Raw genomic sequence first — 22,755 nt, forward strand, 5'->3', positions numbered from 1 at the left:
CTCTCTAAGGGGGAATTCACAAGAAAACGATCTGCGCATGCGCGGGCATGTTTGTGCCCAAAAATACACTTGCGCAGCTGCAGCAGCTCGACCCCCCCCCCTTGCGCACTCCGGGAAGGTCGGGTGTCTCCCGGTTTCCCGGCCGGCAGATAGCGCGATTTTTTAAAATAATTGTGTTTGGCTTCTAGTGACGACGTGGTGGGTCCATGGGGCTTAGTGGGGCTTCGCCCCTACGCCCCAATGGACGCACCGCGCCTGATCAATTCATTCACTCAAACCCTTGTTGAATGCTCCTCTCTGCTTCCTCCTACCGGCACTCCTGCCTTTCCTTACTGTTCCCCACACATTGCACTTACTCCCTAAGCCCTATCAGTCTAAAACCTTTGAGGCCCAGCACAAGTGGGTATATAGAATATTCTCAGTTCACGGCTCAAAGGCCCCAACATGCTCTTTCCTCTACCCACAGCTCTCTTTTTACAAAGACTGTAAAATCAGAGTTTTGAACGGACAGTGTGTGGAACATTTGAGAAAAAAAAAAGACTCCTACAATCGCAGACATTCTTTCACTTTTGACTACCACCGACACATGACATTCATCTTCTGCCCACCAGGCAAAGGCAGGAACTGCAGAAATTTGAAGAGTTGGTGCACAGCAATAGTTTATGTAAAGAAGCTCCTACATCATCCGTAAGACCAAATAACTTCAGACCCTCCAACAAATCCTTCAGTTTAAACCATCCCACAAATCAAAGGCCACCCCATTCCAGACAACTATCAATCTAATTCCTTGCCACTGTACCAGTACTCTCACATTCCTACAGGGAACTTACACTCCTAAATTAGCTGACAGACTGTCGAAATGCTAGAGTCAAACTAGCAAGTGCCTGACCCCGGCATTTTTGTTGCATTCTGAACACATACCAAACCATCGTCTGGAAGAGCCCTCTCCATATTTGAGATGTAGGCAACCTTTTATGAGGTACGGTTCTCCAAATCGGAGATATAGGCAACCTTTTGTGAAGTAAGGTTCTCCAAATTTGAGATATACGCAACCTTTTGTGAGGTATGATCTGTCTTGAGCACTACAAGCTTACGCCACACTTCTCTATGCTAGGTAACTATCAGAACATAGTATACAGCAAACTGCAGGATTTCTACTAAAACTCTGAGACTTCAACCCTCACAGAATTTAGAGAACCCAGGAAAAATAAGGGAAGTTTATGAGTTCCCAAGCTATAACTCCAACAGGTTATTTTTCCTTCTGTCATTCCTTTTCCCTGTTCCTTTCTGCCCTTTCTCCTTGTCTGTTCTTTGCATATGACCTGCTTTCCTAGCCCATCCGAACTGACACAGTGTTGTCTATCGCCACAAGCACTTATAACAATTGTAGTAACCATGGTGATCTTCACTGTTACAAGAATATTCAAAATGCACACTATATACAGTGTGGTTGACTGCTAATATATCTAAAAATAATATGAGCACTATAGTTTGGACACAAATGTCTACACACACAAAATGTGGTGTGATATGCATAACTGTAACTGGTCAATTGAAGTGTTTCTTAAACTTTATTTGAAATTGACCATAACATCCCCGATAGTAAGTTTTCAATTAATTTTTGTGGTTCTGCAGGGCACCAAGAAAATATTTTTCGGAACTTGCTGATCCAACATAGGACGCGAAATAAAAATTGATAAATGATCCCAACCAAATAGAATCCAGTGGATCCTCAGAATTTTTTTAGGGATCCGTGTGTACAGAATGGTCCTAACTAATCAGGATGCTGGATTGTTCACTTAATCTAGGAACTACATATATATTTTCAGATATTAATGGTAAATATATATAAAAGTCACCGATGTTTTAAACTTTTACAGTGCAGATTTGTTTCATAAACATTTTTATTAAGTATCGAGATACAGCTAGTTTGCAACTAGATAAGACATTTGCATTCATACATGCGCACTCAAACCATACATAACTTCAAAAAACAGTTACATTTATTTAAAAAGTACTGCAAGCTAAATACTACAACATGTACACAATTAGTGGTACACAATGAACAAGAACAATGAAGGAGGGCAGCAGAAAAAATGTGGTAGGAAGACAAAAAAACATCACATGGTAGAGCCAGGTCCTGCTATTTTCACAGGGAAGAAAGTCAAGAAACCCAAATCAGTCGGTCCAGGTCAGTAATTTCCCTGTTCCGAAAGAGCAGTGCACCAAACAAAAACAAGCATTGAAAATGCAATAGGTCTCACCTTTAAGTTAAAGCCATTTTCTGTGCTAATGGTATTGTATAGCAAAGCAAATGGCTTTAACTTAATGAAAGGCGAGACCTATTGTAATTGTTGGTACGAATTCCAGCTTGCTAACCGGAGGCTCTCACGCGACTGTTCTCTGTATGTTCGCCCTGTGGAAGCATGAATCAAGATGGTGTCTTAACATGATCAGAGCAGACATCCACCGGTACAGCTGCTCTCTCCTCCCCCAGCCTTGACCTAAAGGCCTTCTGTCTGGCATGGTGTTTTCAGCCCTACTCTCTTACACTTCTGTTCACCCCGCTCTCACCCCTACCTCTCACCCCTGAGCGCCCCTCTCTCACCCCTGTGCGCCCCTCTCTCTCTCACCCCTGTGCGCCTTTAGGCACTAGAGACACACGTCCGCGGCGAGTCTCAAGCTTCAGGTGCTCCCCGGGATGGAGAGCAGGAGACAGGCGCTCGTCCTGTCTGGAAGAGAGGCTCGCTCAGCAACATCTCCCCTACAGTTTGGGGGCTTCCCTGAGAAGGCCTCGTCTTCCGTCTAGCGAGTTTGGCTTCTGGGGTCTGTTTCATGACATGCGCCTGGCTGAACCCCTGGCGGTGTTCTATCTTCGTGATGTTACCCGGTGGTTTGAAGGGCGGACTTGTACTGCAGGCATGAGTCCTTCAGTTTGGTATGTACCCATTGGTATTTTGGTCCTCTCCTTGGTCTGCAGACCTTCTTCGGGGACCCACAGGGCACGGAGAAGGGAACCAAACAGGGTAGTGCACCACACATGGCAGGGAGAAGGGGCAGGGCACACTACAGGGCGGGGAGAAGGGGCACTGACAGCGTAGTGCACACAATGGGGAATTGCAAAGCGGCACTGACAGGGAAGCACACACCAGAGCCGGACTGGGAACCACAACCAGCCCTGGCAAAGAGCTCGGCCTGCCCCACCCCCCCAACCACACGGGGGGGGGGGGTTGGAGGTGCTGCAGAGCACTTTGCCAGGGTCGGTTTTCGGCCGATTTTGGTACAGGGCCGATTTTGCAGCTATGCTGCAAAAACAGCCCTGTAACAAAAATGGCCCCCAGGTGCCCAAAACTTTCCCCAACCCGTGCAGCTCGCCGGGGGATTGCCCGGTGCCCGCTATGGCCAGTCCGGCCCTGGCACACACCACAGGGCAGGGCACACTACAGGGCGGGGAAAAGGGTCACTGACAGATTAGCGCACACCACAGGTCAGGGAGAAGTGTCATTGACAGGGCAGGGAAAAGCGGCACTGACAGCGCAGCGCACACAATGGGGAATTGAAAAGCGGCACTGAGAGGGCAGTGCACACTATGGGGAATTTCAAAGCGGCACTGACAGGGAAGCACACAGGACAGGGAGAAGCGCCACTGATAGGGAAGCACAGGGCAGAGAGAAACTGCCCTGGTAAAGCAGCACACTGACAGAAATGCAAGATGTGCGCAGTGAGAGGGCAGGGAGACCGGCGTGCACTGGCAGATGCGAGGGAGACCCATTGTGAGAACGTAAGATTGAGAATGACCTGCGCTGGGAATGGACCGGAGGATGCGCTCAATCACAGGGAAAGGCAAACGCTGAAACTGAGGGTGCACTGATCGAGCAAAGGAGCATGAAGAGCAGCTGCGCTAGACAAGCGAGCCTGCAACAAAGGATGACTGCCCGGAGGTCATGATCAGATTCGGCAACAGAGACAGAATATGCAGCTTCAGAGTGGGACGACAAGTGTCGACGGGGGAATGGAAAGAAGAGCAGAGTCAAGGGAACGGATTCTGTCATAATATGGCCGTAGCAGCTGAAGTAAAAGATCCAGTCAATCAGGTAGACTGAACAAGAGACAAAGAACGCTGGGGCGCAGTGAGCAGCAAGGCAGCGTTTATAGGGTGATGTGAAGGTCGATCTCTTGTCTTTATGGGCCATGTGTTTCTAATTAGAAACACATGGCCCCATAAAGATAAGAAAGTGCTTTGCGACAGCAGCAAAGCAGCCGAGCCAGTCCGGCTCGCAGGCGAAAGGGCGTCAACCAAAAACCCTCATTTCCAATGGCAGGCCACCGTTTAGCATACACGGTGACGCCTGCCAATGAAAATGAGGAGCTGGGCTTAAAGCCCTCTTCTGAAAGTCCTTGTAAGCAATAAATCTCGCTGAGCGAGCAGCGCATGCGCTGCAACGCAAGCGAGACCTAAAAAGATTGCTAAATCTAAGAAGCCATGAAATTCAGTCCTACCTATCAACCAGCAATTCAGATTGGAATAAACATATTGCTTTATTTTTTGACCTACCTTCAATTTTACTGGAAAGCCACATGAAGAGACTTTCTATTAGCAGTTAATTGTTTCTTTATCTCCAGCAGTGCCCTTTTCCTAGCCTAAGTATTTTGCTCAGAACAGCAAAAAGTGGAGATGGCTACACTACAGCATCATTACCTTTGGCTAAGTACCGCTAGTAACAAAGCCACAAAACCATTATTGGTGATGAAAGCCATCATTACTGAGCCGTCTGAGGTGGGATTGCTCCGTTTGCTACTCCAAGGAAGTTAAAATGCCTTATGACGCAACTGTTGCTTACGCCTGTTCTAAGGCACCACCAACTCCCTCAACATTCCTCACGTCGCTGCAGTGAGCGAAAGGGTGGGGCAGCACCATTGGCTGGGTCCCCTCAGGTTAGATAGTAATTCCACCCTTGAGTCAAGGTTCATAATAGCATCAATCAGTACTACATAAATATCTTCTAATCCACCATGGTGGGGTGCCACTCACTTTCTAATACCGGCATCTCATTGGACTATCTCACCTTTTCCTGCTTCTTTGCCATAAGCCTGAAGAGCGGCCCTCCATCTTCTACCACTTTTTTTATTAACCATAGTTTCATTCACAGTTTTTATATATTGTACAACACAACACAATAGTATCTTTCACAGACATACAAAATGGGTTCCCCAACTCGTGGCTGTGGCAATTACATATATTCATTACATTCGTGACGTAAAATAGGATGCCATACCCTCTACAGCAGTATTCACGGCAGTACGATCTGCACCAATAGGTGGGCAAGGCTGTGATTCGGTAAAGGAAAAACGGCCAGGACATACATGGCAACGTTCAAGTATTCATGTCCTCCAAGTTGGGCTTCTATATGCACCATACATTGACATTGTCTGCAGTAATAAAACAAAACTTCCCCAACAAACAAACCCCCCCCTCCAGTCCATTGAGCACATGTAAATAATCTAAAAAAGAGGCCGTCTACACAGAGTCAACCAATGTATACAGTCCAATATCAACCGTTGCATAAGTAATCGGAGAGACATATCCCTCCCAGTGCTTTTTTGTATTAGGATCTAGCAATGAAGGAAAAACAAACAAAATTATCAGTAACGTGTACTATATAGGTTCATGGGGACTGAGGGTGTTACTGCGAGTTGGAACGGGATTCCACCACATCCATCTCTTGCGTTTTTAAGGATTCTAGTATTGTATTCCACTCCAACGTTATCAGGATTTTAGGTAGGCCTCTGGCCTCCTCACGCCTTAAAGCTGAACTTTCCGCACTTCCCCATCTGATAACTTCTCCATGCCACATATGTGGGGGTGGAGGGGGGGGGGGTGATTTTGTAGATTTCCACCACATGGTGATGGCCCTTATTGCTAGGATCAATGACAGGTTTACAAAGCGGAACTGCACTTTGTGTTTCGAGGGGAACTTATGTAGGCCTAAAATGCATACCTCCATAGTATTAGCGATGTCCCTTGTATCGCTGCAGAGATGAGTCGTCCCACCGAGTCCCAGAAGCACCTCAGGTGGGGGCAGGACCACAGCATGTGTGCTATACCCACCCCTTCCGCATAGCACCTAGGGCAATGGTGTCGGGTTTGTGGGAAAATTTTGTCCAAGCGGTGGGGGGTGAGGTAGGCCCTGTGGATGACCATGGCCTGGATAAATTAAAATTTTGCGCTTCTAGCAACTCTCCATCTTCTACCACTTCAGCCTCAACGCTATCATAGATTGGAACTGAGGCTGGCCATGTGACTCGCCAACTGTACTTTTTTTGCCCCTTCTGCTCGCTGGAGAACAGGACCTGAAAAGATTGCTATTTGTCTTCTCTGACCACTTTTTTTTAGGGCTCGGCTATAACACGCTGAAAGCGCGTTCTCGCCGAGAACTATTGTCGGCGTCTCAGCAGTCTGAGACGTCGAAGGGAGACAAGACCTGGCCGCGCGCAGCGTTTCCCAATAGGATAACGTTGTGCGCGCGGCCAGGTCTTGTCTCCACAACATCGCAGGGCGGACAGGATCGCGTCGCGCGCCTCTCTGGAATGCAGGGGGAGTCTGCAGAGGGGCGCGCGGCGCTGATAAGCGTCGAAGCTTGTTTAAAGATTGTCTTTTCCTCCGCATAGCACAATATTTACTGCTGTTTTCACCCGGTTGCTATAGCGCGCTAACGGTAGTGATAGTTGCACACACTGCTGCTGTCTCCAATCACAACTGTCCCCCCTCCCCCTGTGCCCTCATTCATACGGAAAACATATGGGCTGATGTTCCTTCCAACGGTGCTCGTGCGCAGCGTCCGATACTCACACACAAGCGAACAGAAGCCCGTGTGGGGGAGGTTTCTACCCCCTACCCCCTAGCCCCCACCTCTATAGCCTGTTGTACTCAAACATACATGTATTCATTCAGGTAAAAGTACACAGAGATCAGGACTAGTGACGGATTAAGTTTCCATATCAGAACTCTGTATGGTGAGCGGATACCTGCATCAGCCAATCAAAATGCTTCTGCGAACAACTCTTTACTGCCTCTTTAAAGTCAATGAGATTGTGAAGCAGGGATATTAATCAGGCATGGGTCGAGGTGAGAGTTATGTTAGTAGCCTTATGGCATTAACGCTGCCGGGCATTAATAGGTGTTAATTGCCCCAGATCATCTTTACATAGAGGTCTCTTTCATCTCAGGCCAGAATTGCAGGATAGGAAATGAATAGTGGTTAGCGTCATCAGTTTCTGTGTTTCTGTTAACGCCTTGCGCAGAGTGCATTAATAATGCACATTCATATGACAACTAATAGTGTGAAGACGTTAGTCTTCTCAGCACTTCCAATCCACAGCTGTGTTTCTGGGGTTTTCAGTTTACAAACTCCCAACACCAAACACGGGCTCTAAAGAGGACAAACCTCTCTGGAGTAAAAGCAAACGTGAAGCTGCACCTTAAATTCAAGTTAAAAGTAATAGGTATCAAAATAGTTTGTATCAGGGGCCAACTGGAAACAAATCAATGTTACGTCATAATACTACTACCTAATTTTAAATGTCACATTCAAGGACTCCACGCTCTTTCTCCCCTCCCTCGCCTCCCCAGGCTACTCTACAACAAACAGCAGACTCATGGAAACAACCACATTTCAAAATTGTTGTGGAAAGGGCACGGTCTGAATGTGGGAGCTTAGGTGGAAATCAGGCCATAAAGTATATGTCAAAAAGCAGGAGAAGGTCACATCTGTTTGAAATACACAGACGGATTCACTGGTTAACACGACCAATAAACTCGCAGACTCCAGCATGGATTGAGAAGAGCAGCCACAGATAACCCAGGGTTATCAGTACAAGGCACCGCTCACCTCCGGTCAGACTAGGAGACCAGGTGCTGCACAAGGAGGGCCCGGCGAGCAGGCGTTTTCAGGGGCCATCTTGCATAGGCCTTATGGGAACTGCAGAGGTATCCAGGTCTAGAACATTATGGTACCCACCCTTATGACGCACATGCCTTCTTGCTGGCCGCTGAACTAGAGCAGAAACTAGTTCATTCATAAAGCATCCTACCACGCAACACCAGACCATTCACAAAGAACCCAGACATTCCACACCGGATCAGTCAAAATGAACCCAGCCATGCAACACTAGTAGATTCAAAACGAATTCAGCCACACAACACAAGTCCATTCAAAACGAATCCAGCCATGCAGCACCAGTACATTCAAAACGAATCCAGCCATGCAACACCAGTCCATTCAAAACTAATCCAGCCACGTGACGCCAGTCCATTCAAAACTAATCCAGCCACGTGACACCAGTCCATTTAAAACTAATCCAGCCACGTGACGCCAGTCTATTAAAAACGAATCCAGCCAAGTGACGCCAGTCCATTCAAAACTATTCCAGGCACGTGACACCAGTCCATTTAAAACTAATCCAGCCACGTGACGCCAGTCCATTCAAAACTAATCCAGCCACGTGACGCCAGTCCATTCAAAACTAATCCAGCCACGTGACACCAGTCCATTCAAAACGAATCCAGCCACGTGACACCAGTCCATTCAAAACTAATCCAGCCACGCAACACCTGTGCCTCGGTATGTACCTCGAGGCGCCATACACGAGAGCTGTGCACGATGCATGGTCCTTTCAAACCTGGACACAGTTTCTTGCCCGAACTCCCAGCAGTTCTTGGCAGCTTCGGGCATGTCTGGAAGAACAGGTTGGCGGCGCCAACACACAGCGGTATCGCGATATGAATACAGTGTGTGAAAAGCGCAACACACAATGGGAAGGCCTGTCCCGACTATCGCACATTGTTTCAGTATTTCACCCTTCTGTTTTTAACGACAGGCTGCTCTGGCCCGCATTGTCGCAGCCACCCTGCAGGGTCAGTGCAATAGGTCTCATCTTTATTACACTTAAAGCAATTCTGTTTGTAAACAGGTGGCTTTTTAGCTTTACTTTTATTACTGTTTGTAAAACTTTCATGTACATAACATGCATATATATGCATATGTATGTGTGTATATTACCTACTGGCGATAGCCAGTAGGTATATATAGTTAGGATTTTTTTCCTATGGGATTTTTGAAAATTCTATGTCGAATAACTTTGGCGTTTGAGGACAGAATTGGCTGAAATTTTCAGGAAAATGGAACATTTTGTTTCTGAGCAGCCCCTGAAAATTTGGGGGGGTTTCGTCAAGGGGGGGCCGAGAAAAAAGGGGGGTCCCAAAACGTGTTTTTCCCATGCAATTTTCCATAGGGCGGTTGGCCTCACTTTTAGCCTGAACGGATGAATGGATTTACACCAAACTTGGCAAAATTGTAGGGACTGGTAGCCCGATGTGCCTTTGCTATGTCTCAAGATATAGGCTCCAGTGGTTTTTACGAAAATTAACTTTGAAAAATATATATTGGGCTACATTGGGCTATATATATGTTGGAGCCCAAATGTAGCCCAATGTAGCCCAAAGATGGCCACCAGAGACAAAAAAAACAAATGTAGCCCAAATATCAGCCAGATGTAGCCCAACTATAGCCCAATGACAGAATGTCCCAGAGTGTTCTATAGAACAACTAGAGTGCTAACAGTCCTACTTATTACAAAGGTATGGCACACCTGAAGCCATCTTGATTGGAATAAAGTGGTAACTCTTAAAACATTTAATTTAAAAAGGAACAAAATGAGGGGGTTCATTTTGCCATAGAAAGTATGATTAGCGAATATATGACAAAATCCCGCATACCATCAGTCCGCAAAAAAAATCCTGCATGTACTATTAGGCCGCAAATTAAAATAACGAAAACTTTTAGAGCGAATATGCCTTTAGCATACACTAAACAACTAAACTACCCTAAACCCTAAAACACTACCCCCAGCATGACCCTACACTACACAAACAGTACAACACTACCCTAAACCCTAAAACACTACCCCCAGCATGACCCTACACTACGCAAACACTACAACACTACCCTAAACCCTAAAACACTACCCCCAGCATGACCCTACACTACGCAAACAGTACAACACTACCCAAAACACTAAAACACTACACCCCAGCATGACCCTACACTACGCAAACACTACAACACTACCCTAAACCCTAAAACACTACCCCCAGCATGACCCTACACTACACAAACACTACAACACAACCCTAAACCCTAAAACACTACCCCCAGCATGACCCTACACTACGCAAACACTACAACACAACCCTAAACCCTAAAACACTACCCCCAGCATGACCCTACACTACGTAAACACTACAACACTACCCTAAACCCTAAAACACTACCCCCAGCATGACCCTACACTACGCAAACACTACAACACTACCCAAAACCCTAAAACACTACACCCCAGCATGACCTTACACTACGCAAACACTACAACACTACCCTAAACCCTAAAACACTACCCCCAGCATGACCCTACACTACGCAAACACTACAACACTACCCTAAACCCTAAAACACTAGCCCCAGCATGACCCTACACTACGCAAACACTACAACACAACCCTAAACCCTAAAACACTACCCCCAGCATGACCCTACACTACGCAAACACTACAACACTACCCAAAACCCTAAAACACTACCCCCAGCATGACCCTACACTACGCAAACACTACAACACTACCCAAAACCCTAAAACACTACACCCCAGCATGACCCTACACTACGCAAACACTACAACACTACCCAAAACCCTAAAACACTACCCCCAGCATGACCCTACACTACGCAAACACTACAACACTACCCTAAACCCTAAAATACTACACCCCAGCATGACCCTACACTACGCAAACACTACAACACTACCCAAAACCCTAAAACACTACCCCCAGCATGACCCTACGCTACGCAAACACTACAACACTATCCTAAACCCTAAAACACTACGCCCAGCATGACCCTACACTACGCAAACACTACAACACTACCCTAAACCCTAAAACACTAGCCCCAGCATGACCCTACACTACGCAAACACTACAACACAACCCTAAACCCTAAAACACTACCCCCAGCATGACCCTACACTACGCAAACACTACAACACTACCCTAAACCCTAAAACACTACCCCCAGCATGACCCTACACTACGCAAACACTACAACACAACCCTAAACCCTAAAACACTACCCCCAGCATGACCCTACACTAAACAACCACCACAACTCTACACTACACTAACACAACACTACACTACACAACACTACACAATCACTAACCCACGAAAAAATTAACACAAACCCACTTACCTCTCTCGTCATCGTGGTTTTCACAACGCAAATGCATTTACCATACTTGTTTCTGAGCAGCCCCTAACAATTTGGGGGGGTTTCGCCAAGGGGGGGCTGAGAAAAAAGGGGGGGTCCCAAAACGCATTTTTCCCATTCATTTTTCCATAGGGCGGTTGGACTCACTTTTAGCTCGAACGGCTGAATAGATTTACATGAAACTTGGCAAAATTGTAGATATGGTTTGCCCGACGTGCCTTTGCTATGTCTCAATATATGTGCTCCAGTGGATTTTGAGAAATTAACGTTTAAAAAAATATATATATCTGTGACAGCGCTCCGGTTACTGCCCCGGTTCGCGTACCTGACGCGTAACGGAACTTCGCGAAGCGAAGCTGATTGGCTCTCCGGTGTCTGTCAACATTCTAAACAGTCCGGAGCGGCCGCCATCTTGTCTCTCGGTACGATCGAGAGACAAGATGTGGTGAAAAACGAAGGGGGAAATGAAGGAAAGGGGGCAAGGTAGACCACTCCTGACCCCCTAGGATTGATGAGGAGGATATTAAAGTGCCCCGCGGGGCAAAAAAAAAAAATTATTTTTTTGCGATTTTACGCCGTAGAGGCGCGTCCCGGTACGTGAACCGGGCAGCTCACCGGGCAGCTAACCGGGCAGCTAACCGGCATCGTAGCTGTCAACATTATAAACAGTCCGGAGTGGCCGCCATCTTGTCTCTCAGTAGGTTCGAGAGACAAGATGTGGTGAAAAAAGAAGGGGGAAATGAAGGAAAGGGGGCAAGGTAAACCCCTCCTGACCCCCTAGGATTGATGAGGGGGATATTAAAGTCCCCCGCGATTTTTCGCGGTAGAGGCGCTTCCCGGTACGCGAACCGGGCAGCTAACCGGCAGCGTAACGGGAGTCCGCCATCTTGTGTTTTTGGAGCATCCGGTTCGCGTACCGGGTAGCGTCCCGGTAAGCGTAACAAGGGGAAAACCAAGAGAAACAGTAAAAAAAAAAGTAAGGGAATAGATTTCCAGCAAACTTGGCAGAATTGTAGGGACTGTTTGTTTGATGTGCCTTTGCAAGGCCTCAAGATATGTGCACGTGTGGATTTTGTCTAATTAAGGTTAAAAAAAAATATATATCTGTAAGCGTGCTCCGGCACGCTTACGTTACGGGTTTTGTTTGCGCTGCAGAGCCGATACGTCACGGTTATGCAACGCGTCATGAGGCGTCTCACGTGGCTACGTGATACGTCACGTAATAAAGAATATATTTTACAGCTATAGATATTAGCTTTTAAAAAACCAATGAAATTCACTGAAAAAACCATAGGTTATAGACCATATATAGTTAGGAATTTGCATTTACAAAACCTTGAAAATTCACTGAAAAAACCATAGGTTAGAGACCATATATAATTAGCTGGACATTTTATTGACATAAAACCAATGAAATTCCATATATAGTTAGTTGCACTAACTATATATCGCGCACCCGCAATCCACTGCTGATGATGTCACATATTACATCATTCATGACATGGTCAGTGACATCACTGATGACATCACTGATGACATCTCAAATGACATCACTGATGACATCACTGATGACATCTCAAATGACATCACTGATGACATGACACACCAATACCAGTTACTACATACGCACTCACTGATTCCTACGTCTACACACACATTCACTCATTCACCCATACAATCACTCATACATACAGTCACTCATTATTACAACACTATCATATGCACCCATACACCTATGCAGACACTCACACACTGCCACTCATCCATGGAGTTACTCACACACCTAGTCAGTCCTGTAAAGAATCAATCACACTTCCATTTCCTCATCTATACAGTTAAACACAGAACACCATACTTCAGTGACATCACTGATGACATCACTGATGACATCTCAAATGACATCACTGATGACATCTCAAATGACATCACTGATGACATCATGACACACCAATACCAGTTACTACATACGCACTCACTGATTCCTACGTCTACACACACATTCACTCATTCACCCATACAATCACTCATACATACAGTTACTCATTATTACAACACTATCATATGCACTCATACACCTAGTCAGTCCTGTGAAGAATCAATCACACTTCGATTTCCTCATCTATACAGTTAAACACAGAACACCATACTTTTCACACATATACTAACACATAATTACTCTCTTATACAATCACTGATACAAGTACACATTGATATGCACAGAGTCACACACCTCCCAGCCAGCCACACACACACTCAGTCTTCCATACATCCACTCATTCTTCAATATGTAAAACATATTTAAACTTTACAAAAACACACAGACACTAGATGATGTCATCAGTGATGTCATTTGAGATGTCAATAGTGATGTCATCAGTGATGTCATTTGAGATGTCATCAGTGATGTCATCAGTGATGTCACTGACCATGTCATGAATGATGTAATATGTGACATCATCAGCAGTGGATTGCGGGTGCGCGATATATAGTTAGTGCAACTAACTATATATGGAATTTCATTGGTTTTATGTCAATAAAATGTCCAGCTAACTATATATGGTCTCTAACCTATGGTTTTTTCAGTGAATTTTCAAGGTTTTGTAAATGCAAATTCCTAACTATATATGGTCTATAACCTATGGTTTTTTCAGTGAATATATATATACACACATACAGATATAAACATATATAAACATCTGCATATCTATATAAATACCAATATTAATGCATCCATACATATACATACATATGCATGGTATGTACATAAATGTTAAAAACACACTAATAAAAGCAAAGCTAAAAGCTACCTAATTACAAACAGAATTGCTTAAGCTTCACTAAAGCCGAGACCGTTGCATTGCACATGCTTGTTTTACAGATGCAGCCGTATGAGCAAGGGTATCGCTACTATCTGCGCGAGTCCGGCAGTTTCTACACAGCATTTAGACAAGGAGGAAGAGGATGGAAACTCATCTCCTCCAGCAGCTCCCCAGTCCCTGCATGTAACTTTCCAATAGTGTCAGGTGAAAGTTCAAGACATGTAGAGCTAATCGATGCACGTGCAGCGGCTGACCGTGGTTTGTAACCCGGACTCCCATCTCCTCCAGTATGGCCTTCCGCCTGTACACACAGATTACAGGGTCAAAAGAACAAGTTGATAATGCTCTTCCTGGTGGATACTCTATCTAGCGGCAGATTCCTCACCTTGTGAATATTCTCCCAGGTGTTCGACTGGATAATTAAACTCAAAAGCAATAATCATGTGCACCAGTAGGTGGCGTTGCACTGCTCTGCATGAACATCATTCTGTTATATAAGTGACAAGCAGGGCAGCATAAAAGCGCAACTCAGGAACGCTGATATCAATTATGTTCAATGGCTTATCCACACCCTCAGATGCAGAGGCTTGACCAGTGTGTAAATTTCGAATTTGTGATCTTCTTAAATTGAAAAAGAGGCAATTCCACAGAACGGGTAGGTGGAAGGGTCCGTGAGGAATCTGCGGTTAGAGTATCCACCAGAAAGCTTTACCGAAGGTAAGTAATTTGTTCTTCTCTTGGATGCTTATAACCATTGATTCCTCACCTGAATGTATACCAAGCAATACCTTCCCAGGCGCTGGGTCTGTGGAATGGTTCTGACCAAAAGTCCTGCAGGACCAAGCGGGCGAAATGCCCATCTCTACGGACCTGACTATCATGGCAAGAGTGCTTCGCAAACATGTGCACTGATGCCCACATAGTAACCTGACAGATATCCAGGGCAGATACTTTATGTGCCAGCTCAATAGTAGCAGCCTTGGCAAAGTAGAATTAGCCTGTAATTCTTCAGGTGGCTGTTTTGAGCTAGGACATAGCAGAGTTTAGTACAGAGGACTAAACAGCTGGAGATTGTTCTTTTCTGCACTGGCTTGCCCTTTTTTGCTTCAGAGAAACCCACAAAGTTGATTACTCACCCAATGGTCTTTGATACAATCAATGTAAAAACTGAGGGCTTCCTTGGGATATAAACCGGGGAGTATCTTTCGAGGGTTGAGGTGGTGTAAGGAAAGTTGGAAGAGTGATAGCCTGCCAAACATGGAAAGGTGTTACTACGAGTTCTCAACACCAGTTTGTCTGGAAAGAATGTGGTTTAGGTCAGCTGAACCGAAAGTGCCTTCAACTTACTCATGTGATTAGCTGATGTGATAGCGACCAGAAAAACAGTTTTCAGGGTCAAGAGATGGAAAAGCAACTATGCATTCGCTCAAACGGGGTACACACAAGAATAGTGAGAACAAAATTTAAGTTTCACTGTGGCATCACAAAGAGTTTCAGTGGAAACAAATTAGGAGAACCTGCGCTAGTCTCCCCTGGATGGTTGGATGGTAGGAAAGCCTTCCATGCCAAGTGGATCACTGGCAACTCAGGCAAATTGATGTGGAGGCATATTTCCACCAGAGACCTCTGATTTCATTCTCTCCCAGGTGGCTTCCCCAGCCCAGTAGTGATGCATCCATGAGCATGGTCAGCTCTGGGTGGAGTAATGAGAGGGGGTCTGCCAATGACCAAATCGCGGTCCAGCAGCCACCACCGCAGATCTGTTTCAGTCTCCTCCGAAATATGGATGGAATCAGAGAGGCTCCCCTGGTGCAGTGACCACTAGGACTTCAGGTCCCTCTCAGAGGATATATGTGCTTTCTGGCTTGCTAAACTAGTGGGAAGCAGGAGTCCAACAGACCCAGCATCCTCAACGCCATCCTCACTGAGATCAAAGACATAGGCTGAAACATCTGAATCTTAGTCAGAAAGTCCTGGATTCACCACTCTGTGATGAAGGCACGAAAGTGCACCGGATTCAGATAGCTCTTATGAAACGGAGCATCTGTGAAGGAGTCAGATGTAACTTTGGCGTGCTGAGAGTGAACGCAAATGAGGTTAGGAGGCTTGCCATTTTCTAGAGGTCTACAACTGCCTGGGGAGAGTAAGCCTTCAATAGCCAGTCATAGAGGTATGCCAAAGACTGGTACCCCCTGATGTCCAAAGGTGTGCTGCAACCACCACTAGCAAAGCCCAAGAGGAGCACAGAAATAGAAAATGCTCCTAGCCCACTGGCAATTGCAGCCAATGTCTATGAGCCTGCAAGACAGGACTATGGAAAAACATGTCCTGCAAGTCCAGTACCACTAGCTAGTCTCCGGGATACAGAAAAACAAGACCTGGGCCAGCATGAGCATCTTGAATCTTGAATTTGTCCTTTCACAGGAAGATGTTTAGAAGGCAGAGATCTAAACTAGGAGGAAGTCCTGCGTCCTTCTTTGGCACAAGGAAGTAGTGGAAGTAACACCCAGTTCCTACATCCAAGGCCAGAACCCTCTCTATTGCTCCTTTGGCCAATAGGGCCTTCATTTTCTGCTGCACAATGGACATGTGTTCCTCCTTTGGCTGCATTTAAGGAGTGAAAGTGTGGCAGGGTAGCAAGAAATGGGAAGGCATAAAGCAGCGTGACAATATAGAGGACCCATGTATCTGAAGTGATGTCTCGCCACCCTTGGAGGAACATTAAAGTGGTTTTGTGGTTTCTGGAGGGGCAGTAAACTGAGCTATAGGTTGTCCCTGATGCCCAAAACGTGGTCTATGGGTGCCACGGCCTCGGACATGAAATGGCTTAAAAGGTTGTTGTGCCGGTGGCGGGAACTAAGATTGACACTGTTGGAATACTCTTGTGTACCCACAAAAGAGGCAAAATTGCTGAGAAAATTGCCTGGTAGGGGCAGACAGTCCTAGGAACGTGTTGTGGCATGACTTTCCTTAAAGCTTTCCAGGGCCAAGCCCGTTTTCTCACCAAAAGGCGAGAGTTCATTAAATAGCATGTCCATTGAAGATCCTTGGACATCCCAGGAGAAGACTGTACATCTCATCCAGGCGTGGAGCTAAAGCACCATGCTTCTGCACATTGTCCAACCTTATAAGAAATGTTGCTGCATCCCACCGCCCTGTACGTTTTGGGCTAAAAATGCCCATAGGTCACCTGGAACTACTGGTAGGGTTTCACCAACTGCATCCCATAAAGGATGGCTGTAGCAGCCCATAAGGCAGCAAGCATTATCTGCGCAAACAGCAAGACTAGCCGATAAAAACATGAGCTTGCCAAAAGTTTTCATGTGTTTAGACTCATGGTCTGGAGGAGTCGTGGGGAAGGCTCTTGGGTTGACTCTACTTTGTAGCAGGACCAGGGGTACAGACAAGTACAGTGTGTGGGGAGTTGTCCAGGCCACTTGCATCCTGTAATTCGACATATCAATTATACTTATCGTATTGTAGGGAAAATTCATCTCCATCATCGCACTCATTATTGTCTCAATCTGGCCCACACAGCTGATGTAGAGTATGAGCACTGCCGTGTGGTAAAGGCAAGGCACTAGAGTCCGAATGATTGGCTCTAGGCTGTGCTCCAGAAGGATCGGAGTGTGGCCTTGGTCAAGGCTGAGATGTAGCCTGCTCTGAGTCAGGGACCTCTAAAGATAACAGCTCTTTCGGCGGTAACAGAGTCAATGTGAAAGGAACTTTTCAGGAAGTGGCACTGGAAACAAAGCATGCTCTGTAGCTGGTACGAACCCAAAGAGGGTTCAAGAGGCACAGACAAAGTTGAGGGTGAACCCACCTATGGGACCCCGGCTAGAGGCCTCTGCAGATCTTTGGGGAATACAAGCATGTCAGATGGAGCTGGAAGCGTGCCAAATATGAGCAGCGTGGCCTCCTTAATGGGCTCTATTTGCGCCGTTGTCGCCAACAGACCCAGATATGTGGATTGCATTGGAACAAAACTCTCAATCCTCTTTTTTTAGTAGTTTAGGAGAGAAACCAAGAGGCACGGACACACCCTGGGCACTCTCTGGAGTCTGAGAGGGGCAGGAATGGGTTAATTCCTGCTTTGATTTTTTTTGCTTCCTTTTGACTTACCCGTTGACTATCGTCACGGCATCATGAAGGGTTCCGATGCTTGGTGATGCAGAGTTTCATCTCGTAGTTCTGTATGGCTTTTGGTTTCATCTAGGCACTGGAGAGCTACAGATCTGCTTCTGAAAGGCATGGGAAGAAAGGAACTAACTTTAGCACACCTGGGAGGTCTTGTATCAAGTATGCAGCTGAGCTTCACTTCCGGAGCGGAATGTCGTCGATGTGGAGCTACACCACTTACCGGCGAGCTGGAGTACTATTTTTGAGTTTCCGGATCCAGTATGATACATGGGGTGAATATTCAAAGGGTGAGGAATCTGGGGCTGGAAATATCCATCAGAAATATCTATCTGTGGATCTGCTTTTACACCAGACATCAACTCTCCATTGCCATATTGATTGTAAAGTGAATATGAACAGTGCTCATTGTCCAGACAACATAGGTGATGTAAATGGGCTACTAGTCTTTACCTAATTGGCAACAGTTTGCAGAGATTTTTGGTGGAAATAACAGCAGTTGATCAATTTCCCAATGACTGACAACAAACACAGGAATGAAACCCCCCAGTGGACATGCTAACATGCATTCTTTTCACAGGGAGCAAACTGCAAAGAAGGAGATAAGCTGGGTGAAAGCAGACCTACCTGCTCAGCCCCCACCATACTGATAGGCTTGCATCGGAACAGATGGTTGATGAATTTGGGAATGAAGGAGCTGTGAAAACAAATATTTTCCGATCACACATGTGATAATAATTGCCCTTTGCATTAACTGCATATTAAAACTCACAACATAAAAAAGTAGCTCAAATCAAATGATAGCAATATTTATATTTATTAATTAATCTTAAGAGTGTTACACAATATCGAAACTTTTAAAGTAACTGCAGAGTAGATGTTTTTTCTTCATTATATAAGATTCCTATCGGAGTGTTCTCCCAAGAGTTCTATTATGCTCTCTGAGGTGTAACATTGGCTTTGAGAGATTTGGTGCTGGTGGGGTAACGGCCAGTTACTTCCTGGGTGACAGAGTGGAACTTGGCCCCGCTTTACTCAAATTGCATGTAAATCATAGAGTTAATCACCGAAGGTCATCTTGCAGAGGTCAAGTCACCTGTTATTTTTTATTGCGTTCTTTTCACACGGAAAAGACCAGCCTCTTACAGCTGTCATCCCCTGGGAGAGGAGAGCGGGCTCCGACAGCTACGGTTCTCTGGAAAGACCGGGCTGTCATCCGCTGGAAGAATAAGCCAGACTCCTACAGCTGGAAGAGCAGTTTAGACTTTTACAGCTGCCATCGCCTGGAAGAAGAGACCGGCCCCCACAGAGATCAACCTCTGGAAGAGCAGTCCAGACTCTTACAGCTGCCATCGCCTGGAAGAAGAGACCGGCCCCCACAAAGATCAACCTCTGGAAGAGCAGACCAGACTCTTACAGCTGCCATCGCCTGGAAGAAGAGACCGGCCCCCACAGAGATCAACCTCTGGAAGAGCAGTCCAGACTCTTACAGCTGCCATCGCCTGGAAGAAGAGACCGGCCCCCACAGAGATCAACCTCTGGAAGAGCAGTCCAGACTCTTACAGCTGCCATCGCCTGAAAGAAGAGACCGGCCCCCACAGAGATCAACCTCTGGAAGAGCAGTCCAGACTCTTACAGCTGCCATCGCCTGGAAGAAGAGACCGGCCCCCACAGAGATCAACCTCTGGAAGAGCAGTCCAGACTCTTACAGCTGCCATCGCCTGGAAGAAGAGACCGGCCCCCACAGAGATCAACCTCTGGAAGAGCAGTCCAGACTCTTACAGCTGCCATCGCCTGGAAGAAGAGACCGGCCCCCACAGAGATCAACCTCTGGAAGAGCAGTCCAGACTTTTACAGCTGCCATCGCCTGGAAGAAGAGACCGGCCCCCACAGAGATCAACCTCTGGAAGAGCAGTCCAGACTTTTACAGCTGCCATCGCCTGGAAGAAGAGACCGGCCCCCACAGAGATCAACCTCTGGAAGAGCAGTCCAGACTCTTACAGCTGCCATCGCCTGGAAGAAGAGACCGGCCCCCACAGAGATCAACCTCTGGAAGAGCAGTCCAGACTCTTACAGCTGCCATCGCCTGGAAGAAGAGACCGGTCCCCACAGAGATCAACCTCTGGAAGAGCAGTCCAGACTCTTACAGCTGCCATCGCCTGGAAGAAGAGACCGGCCCCCACAGAGATCAACCTCTGGAAGAGCAGTCCAGACTCTTACAGCTGCCATCGCTTGGAAGAAGAGACCGGCCCCCACAGAGATCAACCTCTGGAAGAGCAGTCCAGACTCTTACAGCTGCCATCGCCTGGAAGAAGAGACCGGCCCCAACAGAGATCAACCTCTGGAAGAGCAGTCCAGACTCTTACAGCTGCCATCGCCTGGAAGAAGAGACCGGCCCCCACAGAGATCAACCTCTGGAAGAGCAGTCCAGACTCTTACAGCTGCCATCGCCTGGAAGAAGAGACCGGCCCCCACAGAGATCAACCTCTGGAAGAGCAGTCCAGACTCTTACAGCTGCCATCGCCTGGAAGAAGAGACCGGCCCCCACAGAGATCAACCTCTGGAAGAGCAGTCCAGACTCTTACAGCTGCCATCGCCTGAAAGAAGAGACCGGCCCCCACAGAGATCAGCCTCTGGAAGAGCAGTCCAGACTCTTACAGCTGCCATCGCCTGGAAGAAGAGACCGGCCCCCACAGAGATCAACCTCTGGAAGAGCAGTCCAGACTCTTACAGCTGCCATCGCCTGGAAGAAGAGACCGGCCCCCACAGAGATCAACCTCTGGAAGAGCAGTCCAGACTCTTACAGCTGCCATCGCCTGGAAGAAGAGACCGGCCCCCACAGAGATCAACCTCTGGAAGAGCAGTCCAGACTCTTACAGCTGCCATCGCCTGGAAGAAGAGACCGGTCCCCACAGAGATCAACCTCTGGAAGAGCAGACCAGACTCTTACAGCTGCCATCGCCTGGAAGAAGAGACCGGCCCCCACAGAGATCAGCCTCTGGAAGAGCAGTCCAGACTCTTACAGCTGCCATCGCCTGGAAGAAGAGACCGGCCCCCACAGAGATCAACCTCTGGAAGAGCAGTCCAGACTCTTACAGCTGCCATCGCCTGGAAGAAGAGACCGGCCCCCACAGAGATCAACCTCTGGAAGAGCAGTCCAGACTTTTACAGCTGCCATCGCCTGGAAGAAGAGACCGGCCCCCACAGAGATCAACCTCTGGAAGAGCAGTCCAGACTCTTACAGCTGCCATCGCCTGGAAGAAGAGACCGGCCCCCATAGAGATCAACCTCTGGAAGAGCAGTCCAGACTCTTAAAGCTGCCATCGCCTGGAAGAAGAGACCGGCCCCCACAGAGATCAACCTCTGGAAGAGCAGTCCAGACTCTTACAGCTGCCATCGCCTGGAAGAAGAGACCGGCCCCCACAGAGATCAACCTCTGGAAGAGCAGTCCAGACTCTTACAGCTGCCATCGCCTGGAAGAAGAGACCGGCCCCCACATAGATCAACCTCTGGAAGAGCAGTCCAGACTCTTACAGCTGCCATCGCCTGGAAGAAGAGACCGGCCCCCACAGAGATCAACCTCTGGAAGAGCAGTCCAGACTCTTACAGCTGCCATCGCCTGGAAGAAGAGACCGGCCCCCACAGAGATCAACCTCTGGAAGAGCAGACCAGACTCTTACAGCTCATTTACTCTGGATGCTACACCAGCCATTTTTTGGGGCACTGTGGCCTGAGGCTTCCTGTGTATGACAACAGCTGATCCTGGATATAAGGTAATATCTGTTGCACTTTTAACCTAAAGACATTTCAATGTTGCAAAGTCACCACAAGGTGAAAAGACGAACCTATATAAAAACTCACCATAAACACATTAACCTAAGGATCTATTATTGAAATGTGTTTTACACAACGTTTGCTACCACAGTTTTGGTCATATTATTGGCGATTTAAATAACAGGCTTTGGCCATTGCAGAAGCTCAATTCAAAGGCACGAACATCAGAAGGATGAAAGGCTGAGCCAGTCCTGTTGAGATTCAAACCTGCGACCTTGAGGTTGCCCACAGATCTCAGCAGCGATCGCTTGACACGCTGAGCTGTACTGCAGACAAAAATAGACTGCATTGATAGGAGGCTCGTTTAGGAATGGGCTGCGGAGATTAACTAAAAATAGAGTTGCCTACAACAACTTCCAGTCTGGCCCCAGGAAGAGACCATCACTAGAGCCAGACATGAATAACAGTAGGAAAGACGGGCAGGTGTGTGTGGAGGGTGCAGGGGAGAGGGTAAGAGAGGGCATCATGGCACCGAAGATAGATGGACCTTTGAAAACTGAATGTTCAGGTGTAAAGACAGCCAGAGCTCAGTGCGGGACAGCTGGGCCTCGCGCTCACAGCAGGCAGACCGCAGCCCCGTCTGTCTGGGATGCAGGCACGCATCCTGCAGGGCAGACGGACAGGGCAGGGGGCCTTTCATC

General features: G+C 47.1%; 1 protein-coding gene across 2 annotated transcripts in view; it reads right to left on the bottom strand.

Annotated features, from left to right (window-relative positions):
* The window catches only part of VPS53 (VPS53 subunit of GARP complex), a 1,098,026-nt gene that overhangs the window by 60,071 nt on the left and 1,015,200 nt on the right, over nt 1-22,755 (bottom strand). For both annotated transcript variants that reach the window (XM_078679873.1, XM_078679872.1), the window contains one exon: nt 18,908-18,977. In XM_078679873.1, coding sequence (XP_078535999.1) covers nt 18,908-18,977 — 70 coding nt within the window. The remainder of the gene's footprint in view (nt 1-18,907; nt 18,978-22,755) is intronic.

Source organism: Lissotriton helveticus, chromosome 3_1 (genome assembly GCF_964261635.1).
Source record: "Lissotriton helveticus chromosome 3_1, aLisHel1.1, whole genome shotgun sequence".
Taxonomy (NCBI): Eukaryota; Metazoa; Chordata; class Amphibia; order Caudata; family Salamandridae; genus Lissotriton; species Lissotriton helveticus.